The sequence below is a fragment of the Myxine glutinosa genome, chromosome 1 (genome assembly GCF_964187855.1).
Source record: "Myxine glutinosa chromosome 1, kmMyxGlut1.1, whole genome shotgun sequence".
Taxonomy (NCBI): Eukaryota; Metazoa; Chordata; class Myxini; order Myxiniformes; family Myxinidae; genus Myxine; species Myxine glutinosa.
The window spans coordinates 138,439,491-138,456,990 of record NC_136261.1 but is presented as its reverse complement, the minus strand read 5'-3'; the positions used below and the strand labels follow the sequence as shown (position 1 = coordinate 138,456,990).

Genomic DNA, 17,500 nt, shown 5'->3' with positions numbered 1-17,500 from the left:
TGACATCATCATTAACAGTTGTTATTCCACATGGAGAGTTCTTTACAATGAGCCATGTCTCAATTTTTTCTATGCAGCGATTTCGGAGATATAGAGGTGCAAAGTTTTTCGGTTTTTCCAAGATGGCGGCCAAACCACGTGCCCGATGACATCATAATTACCATTAAAAAAATTATACAGGTGGAGTTGCACCTATGGTGAAAATTTCCTGTCAATCGGACTAACAGTTGCAGAGAAAATCATTTATTCTGTGCGGACAAACAAACAGACAAACAAACAAACAGACAGACAAACAAACAGACTCAAATGCAATACCCTCTCATATGCCGAGGGTAAATATCAGTTGGGCTGCCAAATACTGAAAAAAAAAAAATTGGCACTTTTAATAAAGAAATTGGAAATTGAAAATATATATATATATATATATATGTATATAAAATAAATTGGCATCTCAGAAAAAAAACTAGCAGTACAACCTTGAGAGGCATGAGTGCGATGAAGTCTGTGATAAGAGCATGTACACGGCGGATGTAGAAGTCATCCTGATAAAAAGCCTCAGTTGTGATGACAGATTCTCTCAGAAAGAGGAATACACCACCAGAAAGAGCCAAGTCCAACATAGCCTCGTCTGCCTCAATGAACTCACCAAGAGCTGGATTGATAAAGAGAAGGACAAAAAAAAGTATATCACACACAACACACAATAAATAATAATCAATAGCAGGTGGGGTGTTATAAATAAAGGTCGATGACCAATCTGTATCCCTGGGCAAATATGAAAACGAAAGCAATTATGCTGGATGTGTGATACTAATAACACGCAACTCTGAAACTGCAACCAAAACCATATTTCCGTGCCAGTGATGGACCAGATTCCACCAGATATCGAGTAGAGAAGACATGTTAAATAGTTGTCTGCATTGTACGAGATGAGAGCAAGTTCTAATTAAGTGGGTTGAGTGTGTGACAAAGACAAATCGATTCGACTTTGGTGAAAATCTGGATCCAGATTATTAGTGGGATACTGTTACGTGCTCCTCCCCAAACCCCAGTCACGGTGTACCTCCTAGTCTAGAAAGGAGTCACGGCAGAAAGATGTGCTATTATGTGTGTCAATGACCAATGGTGAAACCACACCAATCAGTTGTTACAAAACCCAAGTATTGTATTAATAATGCACAATAATAACAACTTGCACAAGTACAAGAAAACCTCAATTGCACAACAAACACCATATAATTCCTATGATGGTACCACCAGTTTCTTAACTCAATAACTCACGGTACTCCACGTGAGCGAACTGTAACACCCCCAAAGTCACTGTCACGACACCAGGCCAAAGTCGATCCACGCTCCAGTGATCACAAGAAAAAAGGTCAGACTGAAACCTGACCCCAGGACGGCTGACAGTCAACGCTGCCGAAGAGCCGCTTGGTGAGGTGTCGGGCCGACGTCGGTCAGGCAAAAGTTCACCCAAAAGGTGACTCGGAATTCACACCTTCGGTTCACCAGACAATGACGTTGACATGCACGAGCAGCAGTTCCCAAGCGGAGAACCACGAATTCCCAAGCGAAATCCACGACATACACACGAGAACCAGGCGAATCGCTGGTGCGAGGTGAAATGGCGGGTGCGAGGTGAAATGGCGGACAGGCCCGTAATGGAAGCGTACCGGCTCTCCCGCGATGATTCACTTTCGGAACCAACAGTAAAACCCGTCATGCAGGTTTATCTGCCACAACAATAATGACACTGTCACAGGAATCCCTTTCCCGGGGAAACCAATATTCGCTCGTGACCAACGTCCATCAGCATCCGCTCGGCACCTCGAAGCAGATCGGCCTTTCTTTCCCGATCTCACTTGATCCGCTCCAGCCTCTTCTCCTTCTTCCTCTTCCGGTTTCTCCCGATCCATTTTGTTTTTCTTTTGAAACACTAATTTTTACCTTTGAAGACAGTTATCTCCATTTCACACTCAAACTGTAACAATAATAGTATATTAAACTAAAAATGCTTCCAGTGGATGAAAACCACAAAGACGGAAGTGACGAATCCGTAACAGATACAAATCATAAACTTCTTTTTTTTTTCTTTTTTTTGGATACTGAATCGAGACTCATGAAAGAGCTAACATTTATTTCACAAACAAATCAACCAGACAAGCAAAATATATAAAAAGATGGAGTGGAAGACAAAATGGGGAGAGAAGGGGAAGCACACAAACACAACATTTGAGAGCAGGGAGATGTGTGGGAGGGAGGGGGCTTGGGGGGAGGAGGCGTGGGAAGGGGGGGAGGGGGGGGTGGGAGAAGTATAAAACACAAGGACACCAAGGACTTCCAGGACAGAAGTTGGTATTTCAAAAAAGTGGATTTGGGGTGAAATTAGCGTGGGTAGAAAAGATCAAGGTTTTGGATGGGGAAAGATAAGAGATGGTGGTGAAAAGCTGTTTTAAAGACATGGAAGGTGGAGTGGGATTGAAGAGAGTGAGGGAGTTTGTTCCAGAGGTGGGAGAAAAGAGGAATGAAGGAGTGAAGGTGAGCAGAGAGTCTTGATTTTGGCAGTTTAACCATAAGAGGGTTGCAGGCAGATCTTGTGCGACCTGTAGGAATATTTGGGGGACAGAGCCCAGAGAGGGCTGGGGGGGCAAGGCCGGAGAGGAGTCGGTAGAAGACGGAAAGACCACCAACCTGCCTGCGGTGAGTGAGTGAAAGGCCCTTGGAGTTAGCTTCATCGCGGGAGATTCCAATGATTCTGAACGCTTTGGTTTCAACAGCGTGAAGACGAGCTAGGTGTGAGGCAGGAGCACCAGCCCAGAGGGGAGAGCAGTATTCCATTGCGCTGCGGATGAAAGCCTTGTATGTGGTGAGGAGCTCAGGTGTGCCAAGGAAGGACTTCGCACGATGGAGGATGCCCAGTCGGCGACTGGCTTTGTAGGCCAGATTTGAAATGTGGTTTTCCCAGGAAAGATCATGGCAGATAGTGAGACCCAAAAGCTTGAGTGAGTGAACTTCTTGGAGAGGATTATTCAGAAAGTGGATGGGAGGGTTGTCCAGTCGGTCTTTTCGGAGAGACATCGTAAGAGTGTGAGATTTGTCAGGATTGAAAGACATGTTCCACTTGTTTGCCCAGTCTGTGATTTTGTCCAGGTCTGCAGAGAGTGAGGAGGCTGCAGACTGCCGATCTGAGGGATGAGGAATGGAGCGACAGAGAGTAGAGTCATCAGCAAAGAGATAGAGAGGATTTTCAAGAGAGTCAGAGAGATCATTGATGAAGACCAGAAAAAGCACAGGGCCCAGAACACTGCCTTGGGGAACTCAAGCCTGAACAGGAAGAGGAGATGAGAGAAACCCATTCAGGGCCACACGTTGACTACGACGAGAGAGGAGGTCCGCCAGCCATGCGTGGAGATTTCCATGGATACCAAAGGAGGAGGGTTTGGTGAGCAGAGCGGGGTGCCAGACCGTATCGAAGGCACATGACATGTCAAGGGAGACAGCTCTAATTTCCTGTTTCGCATTGAGGACCTCCATCCATTGTTGAGAAAGCAGAAGCAGCATGTCCAGAGTAGAGTGACCAGGTCTGAAACCAAATTGATGATCAGAGATCAAGCCATTGGAGAAGAGGAAAGATTTCATATCTGAAGCAATGATGGATTCCATGACATTGCTGATAATTGGGAGAAGGCTGATTGGTCTGTAGTTGCTAGGATCTATTTTTGCACCTTTTTTGTGCAAAGCGGTGATGTTGGCTGATTTCCAAGCAGATGGCAGATGACCTTGAGCAAAAGAGAGAGTGAAGAGAACAGAGAGGGAGTGAAAGAGCGGAAGAACAGGATTTTAGGACCCATGGGCTGATGCCGTCAGGTCCAGTTGCAGAATCAGAGTCGAGGGTTGACAGAAACGTTTCCACCTTGTTCGGAGGAAAGGACACAGAATCCAGGAGCAGCTGGGTACGACTGGGTACGGTGGGTACAGAGAGGGATGGGTTTGGGACACCAGATTTAGAGGCAAACACAGAGTTGAGGCATTCAGCTTTTTCATGTGCGGAGTCAGCCGTGTAGCCGTTTGAGGTGAGGGAGGGGATGGAGGGGTAACAAACACCAGAAACAGATTTGACCAGACGCCACCAGGATTTGGAAGAGGGAGACAGACAAGAGAGTTCGGTCCTGAGAACGGAGAGATATTGTTTCCTGGCTCTCCTGAGGGTGGACACAAACTTCTTTCGGGGCTTTGTGAAAGGAAATGCGATTTCCTTCCGTTGGATTTGCCTTCCAGGAGACGAAGGCAAGTTGTTTCTGGGCAACAGCCTCACCACAAGATTCTGTGTACCATGGACGTGAGGAAGGGTATGACAACTGAAGACGAGATGGGATAAATCTGTGCATGAGAGAGAGCAATTTACTTTGGAAGAATTCCCAGGATGAGTTGATGTCAAAGGTGGTAGAGATGGGAGACCAGTCCAGATGATTGATGGCTGCTTGAAGACCGTGCCAGTTGGCCTGAGTGAAATGCCAGACTCGTCGACGCTGAGGAGGCTCTCTGAGAATGGTCAGAGAGATGTCCCCTTTAACAAGCACATGATCAGATGAGCCGATTGGAGCAGAAGAAGAGCAGCAGACATTTTCAGGGAAGTTAGTCATAACCAAGTCCAGAAGAGAAGATGCTCCGTTGACTGAGATCCGGGTCGGGAAATTGACAGATTGTGTCAGTCCCAGTGAGTCGCAGAAGTCCTTTGCTGAAGAGCCATGGCTGGTGAGAGAGGTACCCACACCCAGCCAACTGGCATGGTGACAATTGAAATCACCACATATGAGGAAGAGAGAGTTGGGATGGGTAGATAGAAGTTGGTCCATATTATCAGACAGCGAGATGTAGATGGAGTCATCACTGTTTGGTGGACGGTACAACACACATATGAACAAAAGGTGGGAGTGAAGGGGAAGCCATAGCCAAAGGTATTCCTGGGGGTGAGGTGGAGAGGGGGCAGTGCAGGGCAAGTGAGGAAGAGCGTTTTTTTTATAAAGATAGCAACCCCACCTCCAGGACGAGGCTCAGGTCTATCATACCGGAGTAGGGAGTAACCTGGGAGAGATACCAAGGAATCAGAGACATCATGAAGGAGGAAAGTTTCTGTTAAGCAGATCACGTCTGGTTTGTCAGAAGCAACCTGTATGGAGAGATCAGTCAAGTTTGAGCGAAGGCCCTGGATGTTTGAGGTCCATACCGTTAATGAAGAGGAAGGGGGAGCATCGGACACAGAACAGGGTGGGGGGGGGGGGGGAGGGGTAGGGTAAGATGTGGAAGAGGAGGAAGAGGTAGGGAGAGCTGTTGAAGGTGTGTCAGAGATTTCAGAATAGCTTGGAGAAAGGGAAGAATGGGGAGGACAAAAGGTTTGATGGTGATTGGGTGAGGCACAGTGAGGTGTTATTTGAGGAGGGGGAAGAGCGAGGCAGAAGGTTGGGGGAGATGAAGGTGAGAGTTGGAAGGGGGAAGAAGCGGGGAGGACGCTTTGAGGAGGAGGGGTGAGAGGGGAGTCTAGGAGGGGAGGAGCGAGGGCGAGTCTCGGAGGGGAGGGGTGTGGGGGGAGTTTAGGAGAGAAGGGGCAAGGGGGGAGATTTGAAAGGGATGGGTGATGGGGAAGATTTGGAGGGGAGGGGCAATGGGGAAGATTTGAAAGAGATGGGTGATGGGGAAGATTTGGAGGGGAAGGGCAAGGGGGTAGATTTGGAGGGGAGGGGTGATGGGGAAGTTTTGGAGGGGAGGGGTGATGGGGAAGTTTTGGAGGGAAAGGGTGATGGGGAAGATTTGGAGGGGAGGGGCAAGGGGGAAGATTTGACAGGGCTGTTCAGTGTTCAGCCTGGATGGGCAATGCGCTCAACTGCGAATGCTGCTTCGCAACGTGGGCTGATGTATGCATGTGCGTTCATGCCATTGATCCAGTTTATATATATTCCCAAACCCTGTACCAAAAGTTGCTGGTCATGACAGAATAGTTGTAGGGTCAAAGAAGCAGGGACCATCACTGAAATGCATCACTAAATGTACACACATGCACACTTTCATTGCTGCACAGACACAATCGCTGCACACATGCACATTTACACATCACATACATGCACGCAAACTGACCAGCCGATTCAGGGAGCTGGGAAACACTGCGAAGGACCAAAGACCATGCCAATCGAACCACAGCTTGCAGGCCAGGTACTGTCCAGGGTTGGGCATCAACAAGGCACCCATGGATTGCTTGCATGTATGATCGCTCCATTACTGGGAACCGGTGTTGAAGCACTGCAGAAATGCATAAAGCCACTCAAATTGGTCAGCAGCTGAAAGTCAGATATGCCCCAGTGGGGCTTGAAGAAAGAAAAACACTGATGTTCACAAATACAAAAAAAGCCATTATTTTATAGACATCACATGACAATGCCCCTTAACTGCCTCAGATGAATCAGTCAATAGTTTCAAGCAGTGAAGAAAGTAAAGATAAAGTGAAAAATTATACATACAGACGGGGCTCAACATTCACAGTTTCCGCGTATTCGCGGTTCATAACATGTGGCCTGCTTCTACATTCACACCTCGCGTATTTGTGGTAACAAAAAAAGATACACATCAGGACTGATCTCCTTTATCCACCGCTGCCGATATCAATTCAACCTGGGAATTAATCTACAGAAACCTGCTCTCTCTTACGCACATACTCATCCCATCTCTTCAATTATCTTACTCATCCTCCTGCGCTTGGTACTCTGAATCCTAATCAAAAGCCATACCCGTATGAGCACGCCAAATTCGTGCTTGGCAAAAAAGATTTGGTATACAGGATCGAGGCTCGTGTGAGAGCTAACATCAATCACAATGATAATTATTTTCAAGAAACATGCCTGGTGTTGGCTTAGCGGTCAGGGTGCCGGCTTGGGATCCTAGGATCCTGGGTTCGAATCCCGGTCGATCGCTGAATTAACACCAGGGGGGTTGACTCAGCCTGTCATCCTTCCGAGGTCAGCAAATTGAGTACCAGCTTGCTGGGATGAATGATCCTGGTGTGTACCCCGGTTTAGAATAGGTACACCGTATCCCTGCGCATCGTAAGAGCGTGACCAAGGGTTGGCGTCAGGAAAGGCATCCGGCCATAAAAACATTGCCTCAAACAGGGAACCATGATTGTCATGGGGCCTGCAAGGCTAACCCCCGCTCTAGCGGGGAAAATGGCCTTAAAACGATCATTCATTCATTCATTCAAACACCACTTCGTTATAGTAGTCTCGGCCGTATATGCCATTTTGGGGAAGAATTATGCAATTCCGAATACAAATATGCCCTTTTGCGCACAACTATTTTGAATTTTGCTCTTTCATTTAAGATCAGGAAACACCTTGTCTGGCCCATGTAAGTATGTGAAATTTATCAGTAACCACGGCAACCATTTTTCTGTTTTAAACAAATAAAAACAAAATCATCAATGAAATTCTTATTTTATTAGATAAGGACTAATTTTGAGCCCACAAATGAAATACTTTATGGGCAGAATTCTTCCATTCCAGTATTTATTTGGTTAATAGACTGTTGCTAAGAAATCTAAGGTATAATTGGTGAGAATAATGGATACTTGCTTCAAACACTAAATAAAACACGAAACTGTAAAAAAATTACATATGAAATTACGTTTGTCACGTCACTAATATCTAACTGAGCGTTCATGACAGTTTCATTTTCAATCATCTCCATTGTTGGCACAACCACCATTGCAGGAACACAAATCAGTGCATCTGAACTTTTCTGAGAAGCACTTGCAATTTTTTTTTTTTTTTTTTTTTGTATACAAGATCGAGGCTCGTGAAAGAGCGAACATTAATCACACAGAAAGACAAACCGACACATAAAACATATAACATCGGGAGCGGTAGACAAGATGGGGAGAGAGGGGGAAGGACACAAACACAACATTTGAGAGCAGGGACCGAGAGACATGGAAACATCGAGAGATCTGAGAGAGGGCGAGGGCTTTGGGGGGGGGGGCATGGGAAGGGGCGGTGGGAGAGGTATAAAACATATGGACACTGCCAGGACTTCCAGGAAAGAAGTTGGAATTTCAAACAAGGTGGATCTGGGGTGAATTAGCGGGGGTAGAAAAGATCAAGGTTTTGGATGGGGGAAGATAAGAGATGGTGGTGAACAGCTGTTTTAAAGACCTGGAGGGAGGAGTGGGATTGAAGGGAGTGAGGGAGTTTGTTCCAGAGGCGGGAGAAAATAGGAATGAAAGAGTGAAGGTGAGCAGAGAGCCTAGATTTCGGCAGTTTAACCATCAGAGGGTTGCTGGCAGATCTTGTGCGACCTGTAGGAATATTTGGGGGACAGAGCACAGAGAGAGCTGGGGGTGCAAGGCTGGAGAGGAGTCGGTAGAAGACAGAAAGACCACCTACCTGCCTGCGGTGAGTGAGTGAAAGGCCCTCAGAGATAGCTTCATCGCGGGAGATTCCAATAATTCTGAAAGCTTTGGTTTCAACAGCGTGAAGCCGAGCTAGGTGTGAGGCAGGAGCACCGGCCCATAGGGGAGAACAGTATTCCATTGAGCTGCGGATGAAAGCCTTGTATGTGGTGAGGAGCTCAGGTGTGCCGAGGAAGGACTTCGCACGACGGAGGATGCCCAGTCGGCGACTGGCTTTGGAGGCCAGCTTGGAAATGTGGTTTTCCCAAGAAAGATCATGGCAGATAGTGAGACCCAAAATCTTGAGCGACAGAACTTCTTGGAGAGGATTGTTGAGAAAGTAGATGGGAGGGTTGTCCAGTCGATCTTTTCGGAGAGACATAGTAAGAGTGTGAGATTTGTCAGGATTGAAAGACATGTTCCACTTGTTTGACCAGTCTGTGATTTTGTCCAGGTCTTCAGAGAGTGAGGAGGCAGCAGACTGCCGATCTGAGGGAAGAGGAATGGAGCGGCAGAGAGTGGAGTCATCAGCAAAGAGATAGAGAGGATTTTCGGTGAACAGCACACCTTGGTGACATCGAATCAATTTTCTACAACTTTTTGCTGCCTCTCGAGTGATCCACAGTGGTCTCCAGGCAATTCTAACCGAATCATGGACCCAACCCCAATCAGCTGGACGAGGAAGGTTGGGACAGGCTATTAGTGATTGCGACCAGATGTGGCCTCCTTGAAGGACTGTGCACGTGACGTGCTGAAGTAGAGAATCACGAGTTAGTGGTATGGTGCTCATACTTCGACCACTCATAAAAAATCAAACCTTGCATCATCACAAGAGCTGTACTCACAAGTCTTGGCTATACCTGCCACATTTCCCACGCTGCCCTCTTCCCTTTACCAAGAAGACTGGATGTTGTGTCACATCCACTGATTGCATGCAACAACGGTAATGCCCTGCATTTCAAAGCACCAAGGTTTCTTGCAATGTGATGCACAGGGGTTATACTTGAACTGCTTTCCAGAGCCATATGCAACATACAATTGAAGTTGCCAATCTGAAAATAAAAGGCAACTGCTAATACTACCACATGTGTCTACAGTCCTCATTAGCACCCTGCTGTTACCTTATTTCAAATAGTGTGCAGCATGCAATATCACACGCGTGCCTCTTTTCTCTTGTGCCTTTCTTTAAACTGTCTTTTCTGTAGACATCCCATGTGATATCTAGCCGCTGACAAGTACTGAGCTGAGTGGCTACGTATGAAATCATTATTTCTTTGGCATAGTCTGCAAATGTTTTACCTACCTTAGATCGGAGGGGCTCGACCACAGCTGGACCATATAGAACTTTAGCATCAACATCACGAGCAGCAGAACACAGACTGCAGTAAGCAGGGGAGAAGGTCAGACTTTGTCCCTGCCATCAGCTGTCCATTCTGAGAGATGAATGGTGGGTATGCGCTGTTTTCATGGGCAAATAACTCCTTATCATCTCCTTGCCGTCACTGTGTGGTGATATACATCTCTGCAAAGAGCATATTGTCCGCTTTCAAGCTCCCAAGCAAAGACTACCGGCGTATTCGAGGCTGTTTCTGGCCTTGCAAAAGTGGGCAGTTTGTTTTTCGAAATTGTATCCACAATCAGCTTATTTCTCTCGTTGCATACTTGCTCATCAGTGAATGTTTGCAATTTTTTTTACCCTTTTTTCATGCCGCTTTGAGGGCCTGAACTATATCTTCATATAGGACACCCTTTGTGTCGAGAACAGAGTGTGTGCCAGAATCTTCTAGAAATGGATTGCCCATATCTTGCATCTTCACCATTTTGTTCACATCTGCATGGAACTGGCTCTGTATAGCTGGACTTTGTTCATGGTGAATATTTTGCACTGTGTTGTAGTGATGCACTTTTTCGTGGAGTTGCTTGGTAGCAGCATGTCTGAGCTGGTTACCAGTAGCCCCCTTCTGGTCAAAGAAAAAGCAAGTTTCTATAGTGCATTGTATTGCATCACAACGGAGTCTTGTTTTCTTTGAGTTAATGTTACTGGCATTATTAGCCTTCCATTTCCCTCGTATTCTTTTGGTTTTTTGATTGTCTATTCTAGCGAAGCAAGTCTTATGCCACTTTGCTCTATGGGTAATTAGTATTTCTTTAACTCCAAACCCATCAACGAGTCTTGCAAGGCATATGTTCATGAGCACCTGATGAAACTTTTCAAATGTCTTCAGATTATGTGCAACAGTTTTGTAACCAACAGTGCCACCAGTGTTCTGTCTTGTAGACTTTGTTGGATCTACCAGGTTTTCATCTGTCACACTCTGATAAAGAACACATATGTTCCAGTCTGTTGATGGTGGTGGTATTTCCCTTGCACTTGTCTGTCCACTTGAATCCTATGTCAAATAGCTTCACCTTGTATGACATGACAGCAGGCAGGCCGATTGCTATGCAATAAAATGGGAAAAAAAGAAAGAAAAAAAAGATACTAGGAAGTGCAAAAATGGTAAAAGGCACTTCTATACAAATAGGATGAAGTGTCTGAAATTTCATGATACAGGAAACGGTTTAGAAGTTCTGACCTGGAAACGAAAATGTTCACACAGACAGACAGACAAAGCATCAGACAGAACGATAGACAAAAGACCAGCAGGTTTATTTCCTGATATTTTAATAAAGGGGAATCTTCAATGTACCTATGTGCCAAAGGGCATATTTGTACTCTGAAGTGCACAATTTTTTCCTTTTCGGCCAAGACTATAGAAGGTAAAGTCTCATGGAAGAGCTGAATAATAGAACAGCCAGCAGGCAACTGAGTGAACACAGACAAGGTACAAACAACAGCAGCATCAAAATGAGAAAAGAGTGCAGGTCGATAAAGCGGGGGATACGAGAATCTTGGGGGGGCAGGGGGGGAGAGGGGGAGGGGAAGAGGGGAAAAAAGGCAAGGGCAAGTGCAAGGACAAAAGAGGATGAGGAAGAGGAGAAAGAGGAAGAGGTAGAGGAAAAAGGAGAAGAGGAAGAGAAAAAGGAGAAGAGGAAAAGGAAAAAGAATAAGAGGAAGAGGAAAAAAAAGATGAGGAGAAAGAAGATGAGCCTGGGGGGGAAGGAGGATGAGCCTAGGGGGATGACGTTGGGGTGGAGGAGGAAAAAGAGGGTGAAGGAGGCAGAAGAAGAAGAAAAAGGAAGAGGAGGAAGATGAGGAGGGCAAAAAAGAATACTAGCAGGCAGATGGAAACTATGATGCTGAAAAAGAGCAGATTAAAAAGATGAAAAAGAGTAAGAAGATGAAAAATAAAAAGAGAATGAAAAAGATGTGAAGGACGAGTAGGGGGGGGGGGGGGGGAGGAGGAGCCGGATGTAAAAGTCAACAGGAGGAAAACTAGAATAGCACTCGGTAGAGCACATACCTCCACCAGGCTGAACAGTTTATGTTTTGTATCCCACCAATAGGCCAGATTTAGATCTGGGCCAGCTCGTTCTTGTCACCTAACCAACTCATCCACCTAATTGTCATAATCCGTCCACAACTTTTTGAAATATCCTGCTATATATCGTTATTGGGGCCCCGTCACTCAATGGTAACGAATCACTAAAAAAAAAAATTTAATTCTCGTATCCACCTACTTGGTTGATAGGTTGTGTATGTGACGAGGATGAATCCATTCAATTTTGGCGAAGAACCAAATCCGAATTCGGATAACCACCGTTTTAAAATGGCCTCTAAAACGGTGGTTATCCGAATTCGGATTTGGTTCTTCGCCAAAATTGAATGGATTCATCCTCGTCACATACACAACCTATCCACCAAATTTAGTCCAAATCCGTCCATAACTTTTTGAGATGTTCTGGTCACAGACAAACAAAGAAAGTCAGACAGACAGACGGGGGAGATGGGAGAGGGGAACACAACCTTTCTCCATCTTCGGTGGTGGAGGTAATGATCACAATGAAGGTAAAGGAAGAACTTGATTAAGATAGAGAAGTGAAAGGGGGATAAATAATGTCATTGCAAAGAAGATGAGAAAGAACCAGACATGGTGGCATAATGGTCCGAGCGTCTGCTCTGACACTGAAAGGTCAGTGATTCGAACCCCAACCGAGTCATACCAAAGACTTAAAATGGTATGTGCTGCCTCCTTGCTTGGCACTCAGCATTTATAAAGGACAGAGCACAGACAAACATCCACAGTTTAGCAACCATTGTGGATGCTTTGATGGGCCTAATGACCTCCTCCTACATTGAGGCTCTTTGTTGGGAAACTTATCCCCAATTATGACCCATGATCTTTATTACACCCATTAACCTTTCCCAAACTCAACTATTTTACTTGCTGGTTTTTTTTTGTTTTTGTATATCGAGTCGAGGCTCGTGTGAATTGTTTCAGTGATGCCTCCCCTTTGTCCCTCTCCTCTCCTCCTGCCACCAAATAAGGAGTTGTGATGTCGTAACATGGCAGGAGGTCATAAAAGACCACCAGGTATCAGCTAGATCAGAAGAGACAGCCAGTGAGTTCCAGTTAGAGTGAGGACAGGGAGAGCAGTTGGAATTCCAGTTTGCACCGGTCAGCTGAATAGTGAATTGAGGCAAGTCAGGTCGGGGTGAGAGTATGGACAGTACAGCCGGTGGAAACAGCAGAGTTTGCAGCATCTGGAACAAGTCTGTCCTCCGCTCCTTACTAACTCGTCTTCCCACTGGCCCTCAAGACCCAGCCTACACATCCATCGGAATATATGGTGGCTCAAAAATGGTGTGTCTCGTCTATGGTGGCTAAAGAAGAGAGGGGTGGCCTAGCCTCCTCTATTCCAGCGAGTTGACAAAGGGGAAGACACAAGGCGGCCATCTTAGATTTTGACGTGGCGACCCAATTTTCAATAGCTTTCTTCCTTATGCCTAGATACACCCACACACCAGATTAGACGTGAGTAGTTCCTTTATATTTCACGATATTTACAAGGTTCAGACATACATGGCGGCGGCCATCTTGGATTTTGCCGTGGCGCCCCAATTTTCAATAGGGTTCTTCCTTATGCCTAGATACACCCACACACCAGATTAGACGTTGGTACTTCACTTATTTTTCAAGATATTCCACTCACAAGGTTCAGACATACATGGCGGCAGACATACATGGCGGTGGCCATCTTGGATTTTGACGTGGGTTGCACCCACACACCAAATTCTAATGCGGTCCTTCGCTAACGCATGCACACACGCACGCACGCAGGGGAAAACCATAGTCCCCCTTTCGCTTCGCGGTGCGACGGTGGGCAATAAGCGCGTTACCACCGGATTCTCTTTCTTTCTCCAATTGTTATGTTGTGGCAAAATTATTTTATAAAATTTGAGGTGTGAAAGATGAGAAAAGCACAATTATCAGGAATCAGGATGTTTTATTCACATTTCCCTGTTAGTATGCCACATTTTTGTAAACGAGGAATAAAATAACAAATACTGATTGCTGGTTCTAACTGATCTCTATTTTGACCTTTTACTGTTTGTAGTCACAACTCAGTTTCACTTAATCTTCACACTTCCTTTAATAATACACATTTTTATTACATAGGAACCAAAAAACATTTTTTATATTCGTGTTAACAGCACCAGTCATAGGAATGGTATACTTGACACCACCAAGGATAAGTACATAGTCTGCAATACTAGAACTCGGTGATCCAATAACCATGTAAAAACAGAGTCGCAATTTTCGCAGAGTTTTCCAGAAATGTATCCCCCGAGAATGTCGGGGTCCGATTGTACATGTCTACCTCCATTTGCAAAGTGAACATGCCCATAATATATTTGAACAAACCCCCAATCAAGAAAAACAAAACCTTGTGATTGTGGTGAATCTTCTTGATGATCGAACACGTGTTCGTGTTCGCTTGTGCCAAAGCAGTAGAGCAAGGCCATGAGAAGTGCAAGAGAGGGGCCATCTAATCGCCCCTCCCCATCAAGGCTGGTGTGCTGCAGATGTTCCACAAGCAACAGCGTATCTGCCTTTGTCAAGGGGCTTTGGCATGCCCATACATAAAGGCATTCAGCAAGGTTCTGCCTCGAGTCTTTGATCAAGTCTGAGACCTGCAGATCAGCAAATGCCCAATTGGCAATTCAAATGAAAATTGACCATGTGACAATATATTCTCAAAGCAATTCAAAGCAAGCGGGACAATCACTCAATTGCTTTGTCCGATCCATAATACTTTCCTTTGTCAAAGTCCATAATCACAAGTATCACTGCTGGAATGAAGGTATTTAAAACAACAGGCAGAATTGCTTTGCAACACAGTCCCTACTGGTCCCAATGAATGTTCTTGTTCCAAGCACTCAGCAATTGTGAGTCATATAGAGTATAATAAATTGTTGTGGGTATGCAAAGCTACAGAATAAGTTGCAGTTTCGGTAAATTATCATAATAAAGCCATGTGACAAGTTTCAGTTCAATATGTTAAAGGGTAAAGGGGGAAAAGTCTGGAAAACCACAGGTGGGATGGATGGACAGACAGACAGACAGATGGAGGGCAAACCTGTAGTCCCCTCCGGTGAAACTGGTAGGTGACCAATCACCTCAAGAAACAAAACTTTTTATGTGGGTATTTTTTTATAGTAGAAAGAAAAAGAGGAAGGAAAATAGGGTGGGAATGGGATTCAATTTAAGGGAAATTTTTAAGGGGAAGAAAGAAAACAAATAATCAATTTAAGGGCAATCTTTCTGTATAAAAACAGTATGGTGGGGGAGGCAGGGCAAAAGTATATATATTGCTTTACAAACACATTTTCTTCAGTTCTATTTTACTACTTCAATGCAATTGGTGCCATCTAGGTCTTCAAAGAATGAATATCTTCAATCTGGATTTCTGTTTTGACAACGGGTGAACATTAATTTTGGTTTCAACATTGTGTGAATGTCAATTTTCTTTTGTGCGACTTCGAGGAATCAAATGGAGTGGGCAGCATGATGGTGGTCATGTTTCTTAATAGCATGGATTGTGGGGCTTGGAGGAGTTTTTGGAGTAGGAAAGGTGAGTTTCTGCAGTGCATTCTGTGCATTTCTGTCAGCTGCGGTATCATATTAAAATACACCATTTCATGACTGTCTGTCTGTCTGATGAATTTTTGATGCCAATACATTCCGTCATTACTGAGTGAATAACATGACCCTTCTTGGTGCTAATGTGGCGTTTTTTGTAGCGCCATTTGGAAACTCGCTCCTGCTGTTTAACACAAAACTGAAAGGGAGGAAGCCTGGCTTGTGCTCATTTACCAAGCTGCTAGCTAGCGCTTGCCAAGCCAGCTGTTCCTTAACGGTTTTGAATAGAGTGCATGCTCGAATGGTTATGCCACTTGGCGATCTCTCCACAAGAAACTTGGTAAATGAACACACACCCAATGTTCTTGAGACCCAACCATAGATCGACTGGAATCTATATACCCCAAAGAGGCATGACCCTTCTTACCGCTCCCGTAGTGAGTGGGTGTACTAAGTATATCAAGTGCAGTGGATCCAACATGGACCGTCCTATCAGCACATGACTTGAGCATCTGAGAATTACCCTTGTGGATTGCTGGTTCCACACATATCCATGGCTGTGCAACATTTAGTGTCGAGACCGCTCTTCTTTTGTTTTCCAGCATAAAGTGTGGGAGGAAGGAAGCCAATTTACAACTGATCACATGCCAGATTTCTCTTTAATCTACAAGTGGTAGCCATGGGCAGACTGATTAAATGGTTCAAGGATGAGAGAGTTTATATGAAGGAAAATCTCAATGTTGATAGCATGCAATTACACATAAGTTCACCGATTGCTCAAGCTCAGGTTGCCAAACAAATAACCTTTCAACAACTATTTACTGGGAAATTAAAAACTCCAGGACCATCAGCAGGTGAAAACATTGTGATTGAGAAAAAAAAAAAATCTGCAAACAATTTTGGAATTTTTGACTCCCAAACCAACAAGCCTTTCCTATACTGTCGTTGGTGGCACTGAATCTGACAATGGAGACAATGATAAGCAAAATCACTACATCAGGTTAGAAATTAGAATCAATCTTCATGTACAAGGGAGAAAAGGGGAAGAATACCTTGGTGCAGTGTATTTGCAGGTTTCAAGATGGGGTGGGGGTGGGGGGGGGGGGGGGGGGGGGGGGAGGGCACCTCCATATGAATTTTAAAACATCAGAGGAAAGATTATTGTTAACCTCACAGTAATTGATACATAGACTACATTTAATGGTTAAGGGTCTTTTGAACAACAAAATATAGTAGTGGTGACCTGGATCACACCCCCATCGCCTTTCCGCCCCCCCCCCCCCCCCAACGCCTTTCCGCCCCCCCCCAACTCCTTTCCGCCCCCCCCCCCCCCAACTCCTTTCCGCCCCCCCCCCCCCAACTCCTTTCCGCCCCCCCCCCCCCCCAACTCCAAAGGCACAAGGAAAAGTCACGAGCACATGCATGCACATTATTGAAACAATAGTAAAATAAAATATATCAAAATTAATGGATGCCTTGCATAACAATTTTTTGGTTATCATGGTTGAAATGTCACAATGGAGAGAAACTATAACGGCACTCTTCGACGTCATGACATCAACCGATATGCCTCCTCCGCCCAAATGATTACATCATTATAATACTTGTACCAACCTTGATTTAAATCCCTTCAGCCGTTCTCAAGTAACACATTATATTAGCCGTCATAACCTCTGACCTTCGACCTTTGATGCTGAAATCTAATCAGTTCATCTTTTCATCATAATATATACCGATGCCAAGTCTGGTCAAAATCCCATCACTGGTTCACAAGTCAGCGCAGTAACAGAATTCTTATCGAACGGGACCTCCAAACTTTGGCCCCCTTGACCCCAAAATCTAACCAGTTCGTCTTTCATCATTATACATACCTGTACCAAGTTTGACTTTGATCCCTTCAGCCGTTAAGTTATTGCAGTAATGAAAACCTATCACAGACGGGCAGACGCACGGACAGACGGACAACCCGGAATCATAATGCCCACAGCGACTTCCTCTGCAGAGGCATTAAAAAATGACAACACATACTTGCTTGCGATGA

The 17,500-nt window shown here is 45.1% G+C and overlaps 1 protein-coding gene across 2 annotated transcripts in view; it reads right to left on the bottom strand.

The window, feature by feature from the left end:
- The window catches only part of NUP205 (nucleoporin 205), a 273,168-nt gene that overhangs the window by 237,428 nt on the left and 18,240 nt on the right, over nt 1-17,500 (bottom strand). For both annotated transcript variants that reach the window (XM_068118821.2, XM_068118813.2), the window contains exons 5-8: nt 17,488-17,500; nt 14,264-14,510; nt 6,133-6,294; nt 477-652 (exon numbers count right to left, since the gene is read on the bottom strand). The exon at nt 17,488-17,500 is cut by the window's right edge and continues 147 nt beyond it. In XM_068118821.2, the coding sequence (XP_067974922.2) occupies nt 477-652; nt 6,133-6,294; nt 14,264-14,510; nt 17,488-17,500 (598 nt within the window). The remainder of the gene's footprint in view (nt 1-476; nt 653-6,132; nt 6,295-14,263; nt 14,511-17,487) is intronic.